Genomic DNA, 24,156 nt, shown 5'->3' on the forward strand with positions numbered 1-24,156 from the left:
GTTGAATCGACTCGTTTCATTCTATATATGTGCCCCATAAAACATTTCGCGTATTCGTTTGAATCAGAAGTAGGTTTACAAATTTCCGTTAATTTTATGTTAGCGAAAATATGCTGTTTACCGATCTCTTTTTTAAATATACCGTGTAGTTATTGCATCTCTGGAGACGAATAAAATGTTGTGCGAATCGGTTCGTGTGAATCATTGAAAGCAAACGATTCTATAAAAGATTCGGACGTAACTTTTCTCTACTATTGGGAGAGTTCGGTGCACTTTGCGTGTTGGAAGCAAAGATGGGACACCGAGGTAGGCTACAGAGGAAGCACTCTTCAAGACCATGATAAAGGAAGCAGACACTTGAAACTGCCGAGAGAGGAACATTTTGACATTTTGTTAAATAACGCTCTCATAGTCTCTAGTAGTTTGAACGCATCCGGATTCATCAGTCCGCTGATGATGAGGAGGAGGATGGTCAAGAGAGAATGACAGGTGAGGAAAACTCCAGCTAGAGTCTCATTATGAGTCACACGCATTTTGATATTCATTTTAATAATATTTAAGTACAGTGAGGGTGTGATTTAATAGTTCTGAAATTAATTTACAATATTTGCAGGGTATTTCAATGGTGCGTTCAGTTATATTTATTTATTTATTTTACTGGGGTAGCCTACGTCTTTGACATCAATATGCTCAAATTTGGTGACCAAAAACTTTATTTTGGATTTCCACTAGTACCACAGTAGGCTATTCTTAGAAGAACCTTAAATACTTTTTTTTTCAGTATCATGGTATAAATTAAAAATATCAACTATTTTTACCATTTCTGTACCATTTTGGAAAGTTTTGAAAAATATGCTGATACCTTAAGGTGGTTGTAGTGTAAGACTCGTTGGGAAACTCGTTAGAGTTGTTCTGTTAGTTATTCCAGTGAAGAACAGCCTTACTTTATTACCCACTACATTCATTATTTCAGAAGCATAACCACACCAGTTAAGTTACTTACAGAGAATTTGTTTGTTAGTCACATTAATAATTAACAAAGTCTTTCTAAGAGCCGAATAACAGGCCATGTTTTGTTTTGCAGGTGTATATTTACAGCCGTCGTTTGAATATTGTTCATGTGCAACTGTTTTCATTTCACTCTCTGAAAATTCTTTTGCATATGTTTTGCATATGAACTATGGATTGGGACGACTGGAAACAACAGCCTTCTTGATAAAATAATATTTGAGTAGATGAAAAAAAAAACATGAACATGAGCCAATTATAGAGACACAAATATAAAGTATTACATTTCCTTAATTCAAATGATAATAATCGTAATAATTTTAACCCCCTTTTTGCAGTTCACTTATTCAGCATATAGATTTTTTTTATATTTAAATACTAAATTGTTACATACAAAATAATATAAAATCTATTATATATATAACTGCTTTAAAAAATTTACAAGATTAGAAATAATTGACAGATTGACTAACTGGCACGATAACATTTGCAGAAGGAAATATGAACATTTCAAATTGATTTTTTTTTACTACTGTGTTTTTTTTGAGAAAACTATAAACACTCGAGCATGACATCTTGTTGTAGCAAAGTATGAAGTTATTTTTCATGCTTAAAGCGTGTTATGACTGCGGCTTTTCTAATGGCAACACAAATGTTTCATGTCTAATTGTTATTCTTTTTGCCTCCAGCTCCTGTGATTACATCGGTAACTCCATCTTGGCTCAACGTCACCCAACAACCTAACATGACTTGTGAGGAAAGTGAAGATTTCAAATATTTGGCGTACAAAGTCACATACTGTGTCGTCTTCCCTATTGGATTTATCAGCAACTCTGTGGCTTTGTTTGTGTTCCTGCGTCTCACTCCTAAGAAGACGGCCAACACTGTATTTATGACTAACATGGCTATTTCAGATGTCGGCTTCTCCTTGACATTGCCCTTCCGTCTGGTCTACTATTTTAGGGGTGGTCAGTGGGACTTTCCTGACTGGTTTTGTCGCTTGTGTGTATTTTCTTTTTACGTCAACCTGTACACAAGTGTATTGTTTCTTACAGGTCTCAGCGTGCTACGCTACATCGCCGTAGTTCACCCCATTCGCAACAAGTCCCTGGTTACGGTGCTGAGAGCCAGAATATCATGCTTTGCGATCTGGGTTTTTGTGGCCTGCTCGTCAATACCATTCCTCATGACAGGAACTATAGAGCGGCATAACAAGACGCGTTGCTTTGAACCAGGGAACAACAAGTCATGGAATCTCATACACAGCTTGAATTTCGTGGGGGTTTCATTTGGATTCGTCATTCCGTTCATTATAATACTGGTCTGCTACGGATGCATCATTTGCAAACTCAAAGGACGAAAAATTGGTAACCGAAGAGGAAACACCCGCAGGCGATCTGTGTATTTGATCGCAGTTGTCCTGAGCACATTCCTGCTGTGTTTCCTACCATATCACGTCGCTCGCACGGTCCATCTTTATGCCAAGGTTTTAAATCAGAGCTGCCCGGTCCTTGAGTTCCTGGTGAAAGTTCTGGTCATCTCGTTGTGCTTGGCGACGTCCAACAGTTGCTTCAACCCCTTGTTGTACTACTTTGCTGGAGAGACTTTCCGCACGGCCATCCGTAGAGTGTCAGATCGAAGGAGTTTAGGTTCATTCAGCAATAGTGGTGTTTATCCGTCTTTCCGACGTCGAAGCAGCTCGCAGAAGTCAAGGCGCCAAGGCTTCACTTTTGTACACCAAGACTGTCTGCCCTGCTCCTGCCAAGTCATAAATGAAAATAATTCTGATGGGTGCAAGTCTGACAAGCAACGCAAACTGTCTGACCCTGAAGAAAAGCAAGCCTGTGATGATTTGCAGTAGTAAAAGATAGTTGCACTTGATGAAGAGGAAGAAATCAAAGTGTATAAAATAGATGTCTTTGTTGTCTTGAAAAAGTGAAACTACTGTCGGTTTTCCATTTCCATTTTTTTTTTTTTAAGTTCTCAACTGAAAGACTTAGATGTAAAAGATTCTGTGCTTTAGATAAAATGTGGGTGAATCTTACACAACCTCATTTAGATTTGTGCAGAGATTTAGATTTTGGCAAATGCTTTTCTCCCAAGAAAACCGCATTCTGGACATGTTCTTGCAAGATTCATCCGGGTACACACTTAAAAATAATGTGGGTTTACAGCATTGCCATTAAATAACCATTTGGGTTTCCCAAAAAACCTTTTAGTAAACCGTTCTTCATAGAATTTTTTTTTCTTGGTGTTTAGAACGTTTTAATAATATTAAACTTTTAACACCAAATGTTCTTCGTAGAACCATAAATGCCTGTGATAGCAACCCAAGGGATCGCAATGAGAATCACAGCACACTACAATACCGAAATTGGCTTCTGAGATCGTTTAATAAAAACAGGTTAAGTAAACAAAATAGAAGACATCTTATAAGACTTTTCAGTTTCACACAGAGCTCATTTTGCCATTCTGTTGTGCTACTTTTCCATTGTTTTTTATTCTTTTTTTGTTGCTACTTTTACATTGTTTTTCTATCTAAACGTGCTGGACGGCCATGTAAGAAACAGCAGACATATGTTTAATATTCAACAGCAAGTAGGAAATGGAAAAAGTGTTTTTAGGAAAAGGAAAGAAGAAACAATTATTTCTTGCATCCAAATATGGCATACTAGATTAAATCACTCTCCGTTTATTATAGGAAAACATGAAAAAGGTTAATTTATTTATTGTAATCAGACAGAAATAATAGAGCATGTTTTAATAGAATGTCAAAAATCTGAAAAGGAAAGGATAAACCTCATTAAGAAACATGGTTGTTGAATAATTTAATTTGGCAAGCCTTTTAAAAGAGCTTGCAGAACAATGTAAAATATGGTGCTATAGTAAAATACATTAGAGAAATAGGATTAATCGGGAAAAACACTAATAACAAACCTTCCTCATCTCTCACAAGTTACACAACACCTCAAATGTTGCTCCCTACCTTACATGCATATTTTTCTTGTTCTTTTTTCAATAGAATTAACCCTTTCTTTAGAATAAATACCTAAAATGAGGATTAAAAGAGTTAACAAATAATTAATAAAACATTGTAGTTTTGCACGCTCACTCTGGTAAAACACAGAACTGTATAAACACAATAAAACATGGTAATAAAAGAAAGAACCTCTGTATTTAGGAGTGCATATATAGTTTTACTCAAGTTTATTCAAGAAGATATGTTTTATTGTTACTAGAGGACATTATTGTAAGACACAAAAATCATTGTTCCCTACAGGAAATAAAAGTCACAAATGGAATCTTGTCAGTATCTGAATCTCAGAAATGATTCCCTAGACAGCAATGAGGTTAAATGTTTTCTAGTTTCAGAAGAAATCTAAAAAGTGGCATAGATTTAAGAACCTTTACAAATTTTAGACATCTCCCATCATATTCTTCCAAGACTAAAATGTGTTTTTATTTCATTTTTATTTAATGTATGACAACAGTTGATTCGTTTATGAACTTCCCTAAGCTACACATTTGAACAGATTATTGCAAGTTGCACTTTTAGTCAAGTGTCCAGGCAAGCAGAAGGTGTTTTCAAAGCAGCTTGTTCTGCTGATCGCACCACTGAAACATTCATCGGCATTTATCAGAAATGATTCATTGCGTTCATTTAGATCACTGGATCATATAAATTCCGAAAATTAGAATTTCAAAACTTCAAAGAAACATGCTATTCCAAAAAACAACAACAACTGGGCCTACATAAAAGACCATCATCTGTTTCTCCATTGAGAGGAAATTCAGTGGAACGTATGATGGCTGCAGCTCCAGGTAATGTGATTGAAGACGGGAAGAGTGTGGTTTCACTGATTGCTTCTAAATACCAAGATAAGGTTAATCAGTCTTTAAGTATGCATTATATATTAGAGGCAAATTGTTATAAATTATATCTGCGGATTTGCAAAAAACATTTTGCTTTCTCATTGCATAGGACCAGTATGATCAATGCATTCACGAAGGGATCCTGCAAAGCTTTACTACTTTTGTGTCTTATTGACATTCTTAACATTTAATTTTATACGATGGACTTTTTGTTGCCAAGCTGCAAGTAAAATTTTGTTTGTAAAGCACTATGTGAAGAGGGTTGTTCATGAAGTCCGTTTTAATAAACTCACAAAAACCAAATGATTGGTCTTGACTACTGTTTGAACTATACAGCATGAGAATATTAGTATACTGCAATATATACGGTCTCCTACTTGCTAGCTTTTAAAAGCTATACTTCGTTATAAACATTTCCTCTGCCAGAGTCACAGAAATTCACTCAGAATCTGAATTCTACATTTTGAGACCATTTGAAACCTTTATCAAAGAGTAAAGCATTCTGTGTCCTAATTTGCTTTTAAATAAAGTGGTCTATTTTAGTAAATGCATATGGGAAGTAATTAGCTGGTATCTGATTTCTAACAACATAATCAAGAGTGATATTTTGTCTCAGAAACTGGTTTGTTTCTAAAGAAAGACGCTGCCAAACTGAGGCATCTTCCATACATGTGGCTTAGCATGCATACTTTTCCCAAGAAACACCAATAGGTCTGTCAGATAAGGTATAATTGGCCCAAAATCATTTCCTTTGGAGAAAAGGAGGAAAAACAACACACAAGAAAGAGATCACATCTGACAGTTATTATTGAGGCACGTGTTCTCATCTAAACATTCTCGACCACCAAAGAATATTGCATTGAAAACCATTTATTAACATGCATCAATAAAGCATGAAATCACTGGATATCTTGCCTAGAGACACATAAGAGGCATGATAGCATCGTGTTTTTGACTACATATTCATGTTTGCAATAACACCATGTTTCTTAGCAATTCTGATGCTCGGTTTCTAGAACAGCTGAACTTCTGTACAATTTCAACATGCTCTTATGCACCGAGTTGCTGGTTCATGATTGGCTCGTTAGATTGTATTAACAAGCAGGCATACCTAAAAAAATAAATAAAAAATAAGGTTTTATTATGCTTGTCTGCTTTCCCTGAAGATAACTGCTGACTATTGCATAATAAGTGGTAACAATGAGCCACTTGTACAACTCCACAAAGAATGCATTGTTGTAGATAGCCTACATGTTCAAAGACACATTCGCATGCAAAATTAGCAATTGTTTTTAAATGAAGTCCATTATGTTTTATTGATTTCAGAGCAATACCTGCCCCCTTAAAGGGACAGTTCCATCAAAAATACAGATTCTCCCTCATATAGTTGAAAATCTGTAAGACTTTCTTCTGAAGAACATAATTTAAATCCGTTCAATGAAAGATAATGGAATCCAATGTTATTTGGACACAAACTATCTTCAAAGCATCTCATTTGCTGTTCCACAGAAGAAATAAACTTTTCAATTTCCTTTAAAAGAATAGAATCCTAAAAAAAAAAAAAAAAAAAAAAAAAAAACATTTTGATAAAAATTTACTCACCCTCAGGACATCCAAGATGCAGATGAGTTTGTTTGTTCATCACAACAGATTTGGACAAATTTAGCATTACATCTTTTGTTTAGCAATGCATCCTCTGCAGCGAATGGGTGCCGCCAGAACGAGTCCAAACAGCTGATAAAAACATCAGAACGGACCTTAAAAAAAGCTATTTTACTACGGTTACTTTCTGCTGCGGCAAACTCTATTGCAAAACATCAGCACATCAGAGACATCGCAAACTTGTTTTATTACATCTTAAATAACAGTACATTTTAATATAGTATCTATTTTGCATCCAGCTTTCTGTGGTACACCGACAGACTGAACTTAAATACAAAAGGTGAGATAGGGAGTGCTGAGATCTACAGTTATTAAATGGAGAGAGAAAATAAGGGGAATCCATTTTAATTGAACTGCAATTAATCTTTACTGGTGGCAGCACACACAAATACATCACAATTATTGTACATTATCGCAGAGAAAGAAAAAAAAACAATAAAAAAAAAGTCACAACTATTAAAGAAAGTGCATCTGTTTACAGTGGAAAAAGAACAGAAGACTCTGCCATGTCAGATGCCACTTCAAAACGTTTAAAGAAAAGCCAAAAGGGTTTCTCGCGATTCTCAGATCGAACGTTTTGATTTAGAAAACTCACGCAAAGGTTTTTCTCAAACAGGACATTTCGCAACCGTCGCTTTTTAATTCGAGACAATTTCAGGAAGCATGGCCATGATTTACAGGCCATCTGCAGGAAATATAGGCCTATGTCATTTCTCCCTCACAGTTTCTCACACAGGTGCATAGCTTCGCCAGTAAAAGTAAAGGATGTATGCACAGCATGTCTCAAACTTCAATGGTCAAAATTTCTCAGTTTCATATCGGTTTCGTCGTCCCGGTGGAGGTAAGTGGGCCTAAAGACGTCAGCTCCTGTTTAAGCAAATTCTACAGCATGCGACTACGTTAATTCATGGCAGGTGAAATAAAACGCTTAACTTAAAAATTTCAGAATTATCATTATTTTCAGACATTGATTTGTACAACATTTCATTCACATAATAGTAACTGTATTTCCAAGCACAGACAGGGCTATCTGTTCTCTCTCTGGAACTGGGCTAAAAAGATAAAGGTTTTGGTTTTTCCAAGCACCGATCCCGACACCGCTGAAAAAACAATACAAGAAAACCTAAACACTCCCCGCCCACCGACCAAAATGACCCCCCTCCCCCCCTCCAAAAACAAAAAAACGATCCAGGAATTAAAGCCAAAAGCTCGAAGGAACGTACAAACGTGAGACCAGAAGAAAAGCTAAGGGGTTAGTCTGAACTGTTTTTATTCCGATGAAAGAGAGGATTGCATTTTTTGCAAGTTTTTTTTTTTCCACTTTTTTTTTCTTTTTTCTTTTCTATGTTAAAATTGGCATTCAATGTGATTAACGGCATGTGCTTGGTTAGTTAACGCTTAAAACGTTAGTCAAGTTTCTTATTGTGCAAACAAAGCTGTGACGAGACTGGAAAGAAACATTAGCTAGGATATAATGCTGCATTCGCGTGCAAGTCAGATACCCATATTTACAACGGCCTATCAAAGATAAATGAAGCAAGGACCTCGGACTCAGAAATGGCAAAGTATTTCAAAGAGATATGGCATTTTTATGGCATTTTCTTTTTTTTTCTTTAATGACAAGGGATCAGGATTCACACTGAAAGGTAACTAATGCACAGATCAGGATTACATTTTTTTTTTTTTTTTTTTTTTTAGAAAGCTAAGGCTGTTCTTATTAGCCAGTGATCGGCAACAGCCTAGCGATGTTAACAATCAGAGGTGAGCGCTGTCTGGGGATGCCCAAAAATATGAAAATTAAGCTTTCACAAGAGGGCGCTTGAACTTTACCTCTAGCTCAAGTAATGTTCATGAAAAATACACAACCTCTAGTGCTCACAAAAATAACAAAACAAAACACATGATTGGCATCGTCAAAAAAGCTGCTCTTCCTTCCTGGTCTAGTTTCAGCATTTTACATGACTCTTCTTGTTTTCACATGGTTTTATAACAGGATTAAAATATTTTACTAATCAGAAACATATCTAAACAGAAAAAAAAAACAGGCGGGAAAAAGATCTAGAAGATGGAACTATCAGATAAAAGGAACTAAAGAAGAAAAAGAAAAAAAAAAGTTAAATAATTTGTACAATTACACGCCAACATTTGCTTTCTAGACACATGGTACATAAGCGTAGGATGATAGTGTTTTGTGTTTTCTCTTACAGGGTGACAGAATGGTCCGAGAAGGAATGCAAGTTATTCATTTGATACCACAGGAAATCTTCTTTTCTCTCTCTTTTTTTTTTTTTTTTAGTTTTTTTTTTTAAGTTGGGTGATAAAACAAATTGTGCTCTTCTTTGTGTAGGAAAGGCATTGTTTTCCCTCAGAAGTTTTATTTCTTTTCATGGTGGTGTCAGTCAGTTTTATAAGGTGTTTTGTTGTTGACGATGCTGTGAAATTTAACATTCTAAAGTTGGAATGGTCTTCCAGTCAACTTTGGAGCTCAAATGATATCTGCGGACAGATAAAAAAAAAAAAAAAGACCAAAATGATAAAGCAGATATTCATAGAATGACTCATTTAGATCAGACAACTCTATATAATCCTGCGTTATAAATACACAAGTTAAAACGTAACGTTTCAATTATACTACAAGAAATACTCTTATTTGTAAATTGAATTCTGAGAAACTACACCATCAAAAAAATGTCTTTCTACTTCAAAATCTTTAAAATGTTATGTTTAATTAAATTTTTCTTTGAAATGATTTGTACAATTTATTCAACAATTCCTGAATCAATTAGTAAACCTACAAGTAAACATGACACTAAAATATTATGATTGACTGATTGATTGATGGAAAAAAATTTTTTTTTAAATGTAATTAAATTACAAAATATATTTATAGATCACATTTAATCATAACATTTTATAATGTGTGTATATATATATATATATATATATATATATATATATATATATATATATATATATATATATATACACACGTGTGTGTGTGTGTGTGTGTGAGAGAGAGAGAAGAGTTTGGTTTCAAAACATGATACGCCATTTTTTCTTTTTTTGAGTACAGTAAATCCAAAATCAGTATTGTATCTGGTCTGTATTAAAAAGTAAATTTATTTCACGCAAAACGCCATATTCACAGAGTTATTAGGTCATGTTTTATCCCTTTTTATCCAAACCCCGACAGATGCCAGTCTCCCTTTTTTTGCAGAATACGATATATCCGCTCAACCAATCACATTGCACCATTCCACACAATGTAAACAGTAACAACCAATCACAGCGCACCATTCCACGCACTTTAGACAGTAATGGCGGCGCTTTGAATACACCTGGCATCCTAGTTTTCCTCATCTACTTTGTTCTTTGTGATCAACAAACAAGGGCTGCACAATAAGTCACTTGATTGTCATGTGCATCTCGTCAGTAAAATCAATTCTGTTATTAATAGTATTGGTAAATCTCCATTACGTGCTTTCAGATGGAGTGGCTCTTATTACATTAAGTCATAGAGCACCAACAAGCTATGAAATATCGCGATCATTACATGAATCGCAGTCGAGAACGGGATAGTGTAGCTTGTCAATGTTTTTATTAATTCCATTTATGTTTGTTAATACAGCATATAACACTAGTCAACTAAATGAATGTAACATGGCAAAGATAAATACACTTTTAGAAGTTGAATGTAAGGGAAATTACATTTTGGAATTTCTGTGGTCTAATGTGATGTTGTTATTGTTAATGATGAAATTTTATTTAATTGCTGTAATTAAATTATAGCATTAACCAGATGGTCCATTGAATTCATGTTGGGATTGATGACTGATGAACGTATTTTTAGTCCAGTGCCTGTATATGAGATTAGTATTGACCAAGTTTAGAGGGTGTCATATGTGGATCAACTTACTATGTTGTGTATTTTCAACTGTTTCAATATGAAAAATAACTTTCATATTGATTCAATAGATTTATAGCATTTTGGAAAATAATAAAACAATTTTATAATAAATATTTGAAAATCAGAACCTGGATTTACATTTTTAAATGGTATGTGAAAGTTTGAAACTGAAATATAGTGGCTTTCATCTTGACACTTTTTCTTGGAAAAGAAAACACATTTTTGCTCAAATTAATCATTGATTTATTGCGTTTTGGAACCAAACTCTTCACTCACACACATATATATATATATATATAGATAGAGAGAGAGAGAGAGAGACACAGAGAGAGACAGAGCGAGCGAGAGATTGATATAGATAGAAATATATAAAAAAAAAGAAAGTATAAACATATAAAAAGTGGCCATTTTACATATCGGCCCTCTGATCTTCACTAACGTGTAGCCAACAATAGCCGAAGGTGATACAAGGACACATTATAAAAGCATGTAAAACACACAAAGTATCTCTTGTTTGACATTAGGTTGTGCTGGAAGAGGCTGACTCTTACTGTATCGGACACGATGTATTGAAAGCACCTTCAGCGTTCAGTTCCAGATCTTGAGGAAGCTGTCCCAGGACCCTGTAGCCACTGCCATACCGTCATCAGTTACACCCAGACAGCTAACTCTGTTGTCGTGGCCAGCCAGCACACCTGAAAAAAGTCCATTTGTCAGCATGCTATAGTCTTTTATTCACAACTTTAAAACAAAAATTTGTTACTGGAAATAGAAATATATATGCACAGTACAAATGGTCAGTTGATAAACAATCCACATATTAAAGTCTTAAAAGGTAATGTTTTAAATTTTCAAATGAGCTGGAATACAGTTCGCTTGAAATGTGCATGTTGCCATATGCAAAAGAGACAAACCAATGTAGCACGTTAGGAAGCAAGCATTGACCATATATAAAACAACACCACTCTGTGTATGTGTGTGTGTAGTACAGTTGGTTTGCTTGCTTTTGGGGCAGTCACCAGAACACTGATAGTAACTATTACTAGCATATGTTTGCAGTTTTTCAGCCATCTGCATGTGCGTGTATCTCACCAGCACGGTCAGCCTTGAGGGTGTCCCACACATTGCAGTTGAAGTCATCGTAGCCGGCGAGCAACAGGCGGCCGCTCTTCGAGAAGGCCACAGAGGTTATGCCACAGATGATGTTGTCGTGAGAGTAGACCATGAGCTCCTGGTCAGCGCGCAGGTCAAAGAGCCTGCAGGTGGCATCATCAGAGCCAGTCGCAAACGCATTTCCGTTGGGGAAGAACTGTGGGGGGAATATAAGCTCCTTTTAGCTTCAATTCTTCAGGAAATTACATGCAATACAGCGCCTATTCTTAAGAACACAGATTTAAGTTTTAATCTGTACTGTTGCTAATCAGAATGAGGCAGGGACACTCACACAGATGGCGTTGATGTCCGACTCGTGGCCAGTGAAAGTCTGTCTGCACATGCCCTCACGGACATCCCAGAGTTTAGCGGAAGCATCGCAGGCTCCTGACACAAACAGCCTGGTGTCCGGAGCCAGAGACAGACTCATCACATCACCGGTGTGACCTGCGAATGTGGTCGTCTGCTGACCGGTCTCTATGTCCCAGAGAGCACTGCGGGAAAGATCACAGTCCTTCAAAATGAGCTGCAACATTTCTCAGAGCTGCAAAATCTGATCATGTCTACATTTACAAGAAAAATACATGAAAATAATAAAATATCTTATCATAAATATTATAGGTTTTATACTAAATTGGTTTATTATCGCCTATATCTTATTACATATTTTTACAATCTTATTATTTGTATTTAATAATGTATTCATAAATATCAAAATTAACTTAATGAAACAAAATAAATTGAAGATTCAGTCTATAACCTTAATGGGCCCTAATGTTAGTTTGTAGTTTATGATATAAATTTTTCCCATAAATTGAATTTGTCTTTGATTATTTTTCTTGTGCACAAGGAAGCAATTAACACCATAAATTGGGTTAAAAATGTGAAGAAAAAGTGAAGAAATTATTTTTGTCCTCACTATAATGTTGTAGCAGTGGTTCAAATGATTTTACTTCCTGAGTGTTGATTTTATAGAATGGTCTTTTATTTATAAGAGAACGCAAACATAACGTGAATAAAGCGCATGCCATTTAAATTCTCTTTTATATGTATAATCTGATTCCTGATTTGAAAGAAAAATGAAAATATAAAAATATTCCTTTTGGCACAAAATCTGGTCCTAACTGCAGATGTAAGCTTTAGTATATCTGAGATCTCCAAGCTTTGGTTTGCTGGGATACAGTTCCTCACACTCACCAGGTGGTGTCGCCAGAACTTGTCACAATCTGGTTGTCATCAAGGAAGCGGCAGCAAGAGAGGTATCCTGTAGACGGGAGAAAACTTAACACATGATTCTTCTCAATCTTAAGAAATGTACAATACTTTAAATAATATTTGAAAGAACAATAAGTCATTGTGAGGAGGATGATTTATATTGCCGTATTACACTAATGATAGTTTAAAGGGGAAAGGTGCTTATGTCATGAAAACATATCACAAAGTGAGGAAAAAATTGTCCTAATTTATCCAAAACATATTTTCCCATTTTTCTCTTGACTTAGGGAAAATATGACCCGAACATTTCTTCACCCATAAAGCAACTGAACAGAATGAGAGTGCATTATTTAATTGCTGACGCTGTCATTAAAGTCCATCAGATGCAGTGCAGTTTCATGCTTTAATTACAGCTTTGCTAAACACTGATCTTGGCTATTGTGAATATACACAAGGGTCTGAGTGTGTGTGTGTGTGTGTGTCTCAGGAGGACACGTCCTGTACCTGTGTGTCCGGCCAGCTCACGGCTGACGCGCACGTTCCCCTCGCGAGTCTTGAGGCTGTAGATGGAGCAGATGTTGTCTAAGCCTCCACAAGCAACGTAATTCCCTGAAGGAGCATAGGCACAGGTCATCACCCAGGAGGAGCGCAGAGGAATGGCGTGGACCTGAAACAACACAAAAATGCTCAGGAAAGACATATGGAAGAAAACAGGAAGTAATACAAATCTGTAGCAGAAACCATTTCAAATAGCTGATCATCAGAGGGTCTATATTACTTCGTTTTAGGGCAAAACTGTAATATTTATAAGGACATAACAGAAAAACAGTGTTAACAGTGTTTGCCTATGCAAAAGATGGGTCACTTTTACTGAAGTGATTTGAGCATTTTAGGTTTCAATTCTGCAACAATGGCACAAGGTATACATACACAAAGATATATATAAAGTATATATATATAAAGTATATATATTTATTTTCACATGAATTTTTTTTATTTGGTTGATAACAATGGATGACACGTTTAACAGTCATTAGCATTGTAAATCCTCTGAAATGACTACAACAGCTGCCTATTTAGAACAATTCCATAAAAATAAAAAAAAATCAGTATGGCTGCAAGTATCCACCCTAGAAAACAGGTGCAACTTCTCAAAACTCTTACCAAAACAAAATGTTGTGATACTTAAATATCTCTATACGACATTCAAATTCTCAAGTACAAATATAATACCTTATTTGTGGTATAACTGTCCCAAATAATGAGTTTTCCATCCTGGGAGGCACTGACAAGCAGCCTGCACAGAAAGCAGAAGAGCACAATTGAGTGATGCATCCCTAAGAGGGTACATGGATGTAAAATCACAGCCTGAACAACAACAATCAGGAGGATTGTCTCCCAGAACAAGCCGAAACTATTCCCAGCACCATTCGGCACAAAAATGGTACCGTTATGGATTTTTCTTGGCTGTAGCTAGAATAGTAACAGCATGCTTAGTCATAACACCTACTTACAACCATCGCTCACCACCTACTCAAACACAATAAAAGAACATGATTCAATGCAATAGGGATAGCATGCAGTGGCCACCACTCGAGCCATGAACCCATCCACCTCCACTGTGAACGGGAAACCCTGCGGTGTAGCTCACCATGATGTACAAGGATGTTTTCAAAGGGCTTAAAAATAAGGTCATGCCATCATGCAAATGAGGTGACGGAGCGGTTCTGTACCTGGAATCGGTGCCCCAGTGCATGGCGTAGATTTTAGCCAAATGTCCTCGCAGTGTTCTTCTTGTGCGCATCTGGATTCGGCCAACAGGGTCGATGTTGGCTGTGATCTGAAAATGAGTGTGAGAATTAAAAAACTGTGGAATTATCCACACACGGCAGCGGTAAAGAGATTAATCTGTTTATTTAAATTATGTTTGCTTAAATTAACACATTTTAACAGAACATTAGAATCAAACATTTTCTTACCTGTGATAGTGTGGCATCTGCACAAGCTTTCCTTGCATCCTAGAAAGATAAGAAATGGAGAAAACAAGTTTTGATACTGTAAAACAGGGCATTGTTTCATGATTATGTAATATTTAAAATATTTAGGGTTAATGTTCAGTGTAAAATAACCATATAGTAACATAAGACATGTCTTAACAGTGATATACAATTCCTTCTTTTAAAAAATACCTTACTAAATGGATTAATCAAATTGGTAGCGTTATTGACCTGTTAATGTTAATCTAAAAGGTTAAAAATTAGAGACAAATTTGGTAATTTTATAACACAATAGTTTAGGATTGGTAAAATATCTCAAATGTAAACCGGCTTCATGGAGGAAGTATCGGGTGTAAATACTTTCTGGAACTCAGTGAAAAATGAGAACAGTAGAGTTACAGTAAATGTTTATCCTGCATAGTTTAGAACTATGTAAATAACCACCCTCTGTATTTAAATGTCTTTTGGTTATCCAAATACTTTTGAGTAAAAGAGACTACCAAGTAATCAGGCTGTAAAAACAAAAACAAACATGCACATACTTTACAGCTAGACTGGAAATATGCTTCGCTATTTTAAATATAGCAGACATGTCAAATTCTCTAATCATGAATGTGACAGTTATTTTTTTCCTGGTGGTTGCCATTTTTTACAACAGCAACTGGAGGTTACACAGACCTCTTCCAACCTGGAGTCTTGAAAAGATAGTTTACCCAAAAATGAAAATTCTGTCATTCTGTTTACTCACCCTCAAGTTGTTTCACACATGTATGGGTTTCTTTCTTCTGCTATACACAAAAGTAGATACTTTGAAGAATGTGGGTAACCAAACAGTTGCTGGTCCCCACTGACTCCCATAGTGTAAGAAAAATTACTGCGGAAGTCAATGGAGACCAACAACTGTTGGTTAAATAAAAAATTGAATATATCTTTTGTTTTCAGCAGAAGAAAGTCAGACACAGGTTTTGGAACAACTTGTAGGTCATTAAATGGCAATTTTACCTTTTTGGGAGAACGGTCCATTTAATTTGACACTGAATAATCAGTAGATATTTTTTTCTATTTTTAAAAAAAGTAATAAAATTATTATAAACCAGGCCAATCCATATTTTGCAATTTTGGAGAACAATATTCATTGTCAAATCGCCATTCATACGATTTTAGCAACTTTAAGTTTCAATAGCATTATACCATATACATTTTGAGTAAATGTTGCAAATTGCACGTCTTGTGTTCCAGGTATGGATTAGGGATTAATGAATGCAGTTGTGTATGAGAACAGAGAGATCCTCACTCTGATCTGGTTCTTCAGCTGCTCGGCCTCCTGGCGTAACTGGTCCAGTTCACTCATTTTCCTCTTCTAAAGCTCTGCCTCACTCCTACTGCCAGGACACGTTCTGATCTACAGCAGAGAACAAGAGAGAGAAAAGGTTATCCCTTCAAAAGATATTAATGGGAGGAATATCTGGCCTTTAGTCTGAAGTTCCCGTTTGAAAACAATTAAACTGGTTTTAAGATATAGAAACGCCCATATTGTTCACACTAATATTGCACTCAGTCTGCATTTACCATGACACATAACATTTGTTAATGGATCGCTAGTAGATGTATATTTATCAACACACAATCTTATAAATTCAAGATCCCACCCCACCACATTAGCTACTGAAAGCAACCAAAGAACCATTTCCTCTTGTGGTGAAATGAGTTGTTGCTCCTTAATGAAAAATGCAGAAGTACAAAGAGAACAACAGCAAGAAACGAGCTGTGATTCTGTCCTTTTATGATGTCAATAATTCGGCAAAGGAAAAAAAAAATACCTTACCCTAAAGTCTGGCATGAGAAAAACATTTAAAAGACAACATAAAATGGCATTTTTCCCCATAATGTGCCAAAGTACAAGTGAAACAAGATATTCAATGAGAATTTAGGGCAGAACTCGATTTTATCCATTGGGAATTGATTGGATGATGAAAACTGGGCGCTACATCCGAGAATGGGGTCATGTGGTTGGAGGGAGGGACTGAAAAAAAATTAAGAGCTTGATGACATCAGCTGAAAAGCAAAGTCGTTTCAAAGGCGGAGCAAGTTATTTAATTTAAAGGAACAATCAAGCAAGCAAACAATCGGGCATGTGAATTAGGAGAGTAAATGAGGTCATTTTCATTTCATCCCAAAGACTAATGGCAATCAACTATAATAGCTAGAATTAAAGGTTAATATGCTGAAATGTCCATACTGGTCAACTATTCTTTGTCTGGTTTCCAGGATGAAATGCTGATTCCAAACAGCGATTCCTTTATAAAAATAACCCGATGTACTCTGAAACACTTAAAGCCTGTCCGTTTTAATCTCGATTTAGAGATTCTAGTCCTTCTAGGCCAGCTCTCATCCTATTAGTGTTCCCAGCCCACAGCAGTGTTTTCACACCTCTCTCTCCACAGTGTCATTGACATAATCCTGGGACACGCTTGATTCAGCTCCTTCAGGCAAATCCAGTTAAGACACACCGGGGAGACTGATAGGAAGAGCAGCACCTATCCTGCTGACCCAAATCCTTCCTGCGCTCAGACGAACGGCTGATGAAGGCAGCTGTTTTAATGGGCCAACAGTGTATGCATCTAACGCTGGAGAAAGGCAGCTAATGATGGGATTAAATTTTAGAGGTACGTGAAGAGCAAGGAAAGGATCTGCAAGCTGCAGGAGATGTAATGCCAGACAAAGGTTTCAAGTTAAAGCAACTGTGGCACATTTGTGGTCTTCCAACGATATACTGAGGAATATTTAGATGAGTAACCAAGGCCAAGTTGCATTTATGGTTGATTAATTTAAGGACATACCATTTCTGATAGCATATTACTAAAATAAAAAAAAATTAAATTAAATAAACTACTACTACTATTACTACTTTAAGGTGCTGGTGCATACAAAAAAATAGTGATTTTTTTTAAATGCATAAACATTAACCTTTGCTCTTTAGCAGGAAACTGAACAAAGGATGCATCGATCCGATACTCAGAATTGGTATCGGCTCTGATACCAGCATTTTATGCCGGATCGAGTATCAGTCAGACGAACCTATCCAAATCTGATATTGTGCGTATACCATTCTGTGTCACTGTAAAGCCCTACGAAAGCACAAAAACACTATAAAGCACCATAAAGTCAAAGTCCAAGTTTAATATACCATTCCATAGTTTAATGTGAGGTACAGATATATATTTAGGTCGTTATATTCGAAATTCATGTGAACTCTTCTCTCAGCTGTGTCTATCATCCTCCATTCAGCTTTCAAACTGCGTGCTGCGTTCGGTTACTACAGTCAAAACAATGAAAAACTCATGAAGAGCGCTCAATAACTGAGATTTAAAACTGTTAAAAGGCTCAATAAACTATTGCACAGATTTCACATACTATGCATCCATATTTCTTTCTTTCCTCTATGCAGAGTGCAGTGCATTGTGACTGCATTGCTTCAAGCGCATCATTCTGCGCACAGGATACGCATAAGCGCTTTGTGCCACTCTGTATTGGAGCTTTTCGTATTAGAATACTTTTGTGCAATGGAAGATTATTTATAGCGTTTCTGTCCTATAAGGCTATTAATAATCTCATGTATAGCATAGTCTTGGAGGCAGTAACATATTATAGACATGACTCCTATCATATTTTACTGCCTTCATTACTCTGCTATACATTTAAAAGAAATGGCTTTTAATTTTATAAATTATAAATAAATACATTTACTTGTTTTCATTAATGTATTTTACAACAATACAAAGAGCAATGTGTAACACTTTACCAGATTTAGTCCTACAATTGTTCACTTTTATTTGTTCCCCACTAAATTTTATTTCACTACGCATTTAGATTTTATAAAATTGTCTACTCATGATTTTTATAGAATAACTTTTGCTGCTAAATTAGTTGTCTATATATAGCAGTGTTTAACAGACAAAAGTGTGACTATCAGGTCAACACACAGAGGTACAGAAATTTTACATTGATTTAAAAGAAAAAATAAACGGCACTGTATTGGATCAGGAAAAAATGGTTTCATTGCATCCCTGGACTGAACATCTCATGCATTTCAATAAATACCATTTTGCACATCAAATACTGTCTCAGGTTCTAAAAAAAAGTGAATGGACCATTCTAGGCCAACATCGTATGACCTACTTTAGAAAAGAGTCCTGAAAAATGACTTTTAATTTAAATATAGAGCAATTTGGAGCTGCACAAAATCTCGATTCTCAAGCAGCTGTCATCTTTCCCATTAGCCTGGTCTTAGTCATCCCAATTTGAGCAAGATGAATGCAGGTTCAAGCTTGAGTAAAGACGGTTTAGAAGAACATCAAGACCAGGGAAGGAATGATTAAAGAAAGGATGAAGAAATCATGACAATTACACTGCATGGGTCAGCTGAGGAGCGTCAGACAACGATCAGTACTTTTGAGTGATATTAGCAGTACAAATCAGCGAAGCCACACATGTGCTTGTTACTCCCAGATGTCTGTGGTCGGGCAATCGAAGTGGAGCACTAAAAATTTGGTTGGATCCATTTCCTGTAATTGCCACTGCCCTCTGGTGCATTATGCCATGTCCTAATTGTGAAATCAATGGTTTCATGTTTGAAAAGTGAAAGGCGTCTGAGTGAATGAGCAAGGCATATGTGCTATCAAAAGAATAATCTCTAAAACATTTCTATACAGGTTTTTTGAATGTCACCCCATTAAAGAATTAAGCATACCATGTAAAGCTTCCTGGGTGATCAAACGGTTAAAAAAAACATTTGGGAAGTTACACGGATAACAAACATAACTCAAAAACTGATAAAGGCAGGCAACTGATAAGAAAACATACTTAAAATTCAATTCGCTTACAGAAACAAAATACTTAAAAGTATGTTGATTATGACAAGCACTTGCAAGTAACTTCCTGCTAACTTGCCAAGAATTTCCTGAGACACCAGAATCACTGTCTTGTGGCCGAGAGCTTTAAAAGTTTCAGGTTATACCCTGAATTTCTTACCTTATGTGGCTTGCACAAGGCTCCTTGTGTTTGACAGCCAGAAAATGTTTCTCTTGGTGAACGTCTTATTCTTTCCTATACACTTGCTTCTTCCCGATTGGCTGACCTCTTAAATGGGCCTGCATCAAGACAATACGCCTAAGTCCTCTAATCTTGCTGATCAAAATTACTTACAAAAGGTAAGTCCCTCATCTCACCTTTAGTACAGCACAACTACTCAATGCTTTAATATCAATCCAAACTATCCCAGGAAAAAAAAAATTGTGTGCCAATAAATGTAACGGTCTATGCTTTTATAACACAGCATAAAAAACAAAAAAGCTTAAACTGAAAAAAAGTCCCTGATATTATAACAAAAGCAGAAAAAGACTTTTCTTAGAAAACAGCATAAATAAAATAAAAACATAATAAACAGCTGAGAACCATGTATTAACCATTTATAACTATTATTCCATCAAAAACAAGGAATGGAAAAATTAAGCCAGGATATTACAGGTGTACAGTATCAGAATAATCAGGATCATGCTGATCATTTAAAAAGTAAGATATAACAAATGATATTTTCATCGATATACACAAACATGATGTAGTTCAGTGTCACAAAGCCACATCATGAGCGGGGTTCACCCTTTATTGTCTGCTGAAATAAAATGCACAAATACTGACTTTTCTGTGTCAAAGACCAGAGTATAAGATAGCACAAAGCAAAGTCGAATGGTTGAATGCAGTAAGGCATCAACATATGTGCTAGCAGAGCTCAATCTCACCCTCTCAACAAACACTTGATCAGAGTCAGCTGATTGCAGGACAAACAGGGGGCTGTAAGAAATGGCCTTAAGGTGCCACAGATTGCGTATTCACAGGTCACTTTAGGGCAAATCTTTCTTAGATCCTTTTAGAAAACATTTATTTCACAAAACCCTTTGTAAATGATCCAAACACACTAAAAATGTTTGATAACGCATGCCGTCGCTGATCTCCAAACAGAACTTTATTCCATCAACATAAATTATTCCAACTGCTGGAGGATGATGCGGCTTATTAGGCATTAACAGAAGAAAAATAAAATGCATATCGCTAAAGCTGGATCACAGGAAAGACAGTAACCAGCACTATCACTATCCAAGCCTGTAATCCTAAAAGCTCAAATCCTCGTACAGTAAATCTGTAATCCCCCTCAGCGTCACTCATGGAAAAAACAGCTGTCCGGAGCTGGGCTTGCAGTCGAAGAATTTGTGGGACTGTTTTAAGGCCTTGCACTATGCATTCAACAAAATACTGAACTTTTGCTATTTGTCATATTGACTTCTATGTATATTTCTTGCATAAAAGAAAAAAATGAAGTTGCTTCGGATCCATGCCACAGGAACCGCCTTTCTGGAAAAGGTCACAAATTTAGGAGAAAGACACACTGATTTTACATGAACAATCTCGATATCTGAATGACAAAAGGGTGTCAACCTGAAAATAAAAAAGGATATTCAGAAACTCTGATATCTGAACAGAAATCAATTTAGCCATCATAGCCCCCCACTTAGCTTCTAAGGCATCCAATGGGAATCAAACTGATGCTTTTAGCTTCCAAAGCAAATCAATGTGTGTATTGCATATCATAAGTGAGCCATTCAGAATGATTTCCAACATATAAATGCATATGGATTACAAATAATGCGTTAGCAAATAAAGTTCAATTAAAAATTGAACAACATTGAATATAATAAATAACAAATGAACTCAAGGGAACTAACTCTGATGGACAAAAAGCAGGATGTTTGCCTGGCTTTCACAACTATAAAATCAATATTTGCCATGCAGCACACACTTTGCTTTTCTTTTGAATTAATAAAGCATTTACATTCGCATTACCAAAACACGACATGGCATTGTGAGCGTTATGTGCACGTTAATACACAAACCTCTACAGATAAAACACCGACAGAAGTGCAGAGCACCGAATAGCACAAGTAGAAATCAAAAATGTGTTTGATGGGTTAACGATTACGTCACGACGTACACCAAATACTATTCGATACGCGATTATTTCACAACTGATTTTGGCGTTAAATGATGGACGTGCAGCTTAAGTGCACTAGACACGTAATAAGCGTTTCATTCCAAAAATGCATTAACATTTGCATCGAAATGCTTACCAAAGCTCTTTTTAAAAATAAATCGCCGAGTTAACAGCGGAAAGGTGCATTTCCTCGCCTTTACAGTGGGTTAAATGAACGGCATGCTGATATGAGTGCGAAGAGGGAAGCCGGAGAGAGGCTACGAACGCCATCTTGTTCTTGGGCCCCACATTGAAGAATTCATTGATTCCGTTTATTTATTCATGAACGGTGTTCCTTTATCTAAATGCCAGCGAAGAGAAAGGCAAACTCGATCGGTAGGGGAAAAAAGGAGGGGGGCGCAACATATTTATCCCATAGCCTATATTCCCCCGACCAATCCCTTAATAGTGACCTCAATACTGAGCTGCTCGCCCGTTCTTAAAATATTCCAGCAGCGATAATAAAAGCCATCAGGCTCCATTAATTTCGCGTAACGTTATCTGAAGAGCTACAGCGCTTTCTGCTGCATTACTGTGATAAATGTTGGCCGGTTGGTTTCGCAGGAGAAACCACATTTAACATGGCTTTATCATCAGCAGCAAAAGCAGTTAAGGGAGGATCGTAGTGGAGCATCAGTGAGATGTCGGGTAGGGAGGCAGTGCACCTATGTACCTGACCAGCAAGGCCTTTTAAATAGAGACTCCTACGTTAAATAGTTAAGGAAATCCAATTAGGTTGTTTTAAAGACTAGTTAAAAGCAGCAATGCACGCTTAATGCAATAAAGACAAACACTTACATGCTAAGTCGCTTAAATGCACTGTGAGGATTCAGGTTAAGCCATTTGGTCATGTGTAATAAATCCATTTGCACGTACGTTTCGTTACATATAAATAAAACACGCGCACGCAAGAATACCTTGTAATATTAAGCCAGATGGTGCATATTGTAATACACAATCAGGTGAACAAATAAATGGCTAATCTTTATATACCGACTGCAAATCGATCAATATTCACATCCAGTACATACAATGTCTTATCCAGTATTTGGGGAGCAAAAATCATCGATTCTGTAACACAGAGGAAGGCCTAGCTGGGTTGAAAAGCCAAATATTTTGCCAGCAGAAGCTCCTGTAATTAGCCAGTTAGCTTACAGACCAGCTTCTTAACCAAAATCCCTACCACCCTTCCCAAAATTGACCTTTAATGCTTCTAAAACAGCCCTAACCACAACCACACAACTGATTTCTCACAAAGTGTTTGATTTCTGAGGTAACGTTAACGCCGTTTTTTAGCAAACGGACTCGCGCAAAACGGCCTTCAGTGAAGTCGGCGGACTCCATTAAAGAAAGAAGCGATTAAATTAACTAAAAATTGCAATAAACTCAAATAACTGTTCGAAATGACATTTCGTTTCTGGTATATTTGCCTGGTATTGTGTATGTAAATCGGTCGGCTAGCCGCTAACGTTACCTGCGTCTCACCCCACCCCCCTTCATTCTCTATGGTGACCAGCATTTTATCAAACAAATTCGTTTGTTTTAAACGAAACAACCAGTTCCACACACTTTAAATAGGTATTTAGTGTTCCATACCTGTTCTCAGTCGTAAATGGGTTTTGTTTATATGGCATTGACCGAAAAAAAACGATGGTGTGGCTGTCAAATCCACGCATCAACGAACAAGACGAGCTAGCTCGCTAACTAGCAGCGGGAGAAGTACCGAGTCCAACTGCCACAGCGACAAAACTCGCTCCAGCGGGCGGGAAATGAGCCTGTTTGAGAGGGGATCTCAACTGCGATGAAAAACTGCAGTCATTAATGTCCGATTGCAGATTTTGGTCAACGAATAAATCCGTCGGTGGCCACTTCCCGTTGCCTTCCTTGAAGGAGCACTTCTCTCCAGTTCAGTTCACCTCTCATCCGGCCATCAGACGGAGATGGGCGCGGTAACCCTGCAGTCTGCTTTGGGAAACCCCGCGCGCGCGCGCGCGCGAGCGAGAACAGCGGCGCTCTTACGCAGGAATGGAATTGGCAGAAACATTTCAAAGACAGTTTAGCAAAATTTATATACACAGGTACATGTCTTCTACAGTTGCATAGAGATGGTGTTATTATAAAACAGATACACAATTATAACAAACTTATAAGATACGCTTGAACAACAGTCTTTTTTAGAGGAGAAGATGGGGCTAGTAGTCACACTTTTTCAGAATCAGGAAGAGATTTATTGCCAAATATGCTTGCTTTCACACACA

The 24,156-nt window shown here is 36.7% G+C and overlaps 2 protein-coding genes across 4 annotated transcripts; one reads left to right on the forward strand and one right to left on the reverse strand.

Moving 5' to 3' along the window:
- The first annotated feature begins 278 nt into the window (after positions 1-278).
- On the forward strand, positions 279-4,306 carry LOC113103879 (cysteinyl leukotriene receptor 2-like). The gene is made up of 2 exons (XM_026266015.1): positions 279-489; positions 1,698-4,306. Exons 1-2 carry the CDS (start codon positions 483-485, stop codon positions 2,867-2,869), a joined length of 1,179 nt encoding a protein of 392 aa, XP_026121800.1. The 5' UTR covers positions 279-482; the 3' UTR covers positions 2,870-4,306.
- Positions 4,307-6,712: 2,406 nt separating this feature from the next.
- On the reverse strand, positions 6,713-23,855 carry LOC113103895 (guanine nucleotide-binding protein G(I)/G(S)/G(T) subunit beta-1-like). 3 transcript variants are annotated; one of them, XM_026266017.1, is made up of 11 exons: positions 23,495-23,855; positions 16,109-16,216; positions 14,797-14,835; positions 14,551-14,657; positions 14,051-14,114; positions 13,322-13,484; positions 12,800-12,866; positions 11,895-12,096; positions 11,543-11,759; positions 11,030-11,145; positions 6,713-9,039 (listed from the first exon to the last, which is right to left on the reverse strand). In XM_026266017.1, exons 2-10 carry the CDS (start codon positions 16,163-16,165, stop codon positions 11,039-11,041), a joined length of 1,023 nt encoding a protein of 340 aa, XP_026121802.1. In that variant the 5' UTR covers positions 16,166-16,216; positions 23,495-23,855; the 3' UTR covers positions 6,713-9,039; positions 11,030-11,038. The 3 variants fall into 3 exon arrangements, with proteins under 3 accessions (XP_026121802.1, XP_026121801.1, XP_026121804.1); XM_026266016.1 differs by having other exon boundaries at positions 11,002-11,145; positions 23,495-23,854; XM_026266019.1 differs by lacking the exon at positions 23,495-23,855 and adding an exon at positions 19,846-19,970 and having other exon boundaries at positions 11,002-11,145.
- Positions 23,856-24,156: the final 301 nt, after the last annotated feature.

The sequence above is a fragment of the Carassius auratus genome, chromosome 6 (assembly GCF_003368295.1).
Source record: "Carassius auratus strain Wakin chromosome 6, ASM336829v1, whole genome shotgun sequence".
NCBI lineage: Eukaryota > Metazoa > Chordata > Actinopteri > Cypriniformes > Cyprinidae > Carassius > Carassius auratus.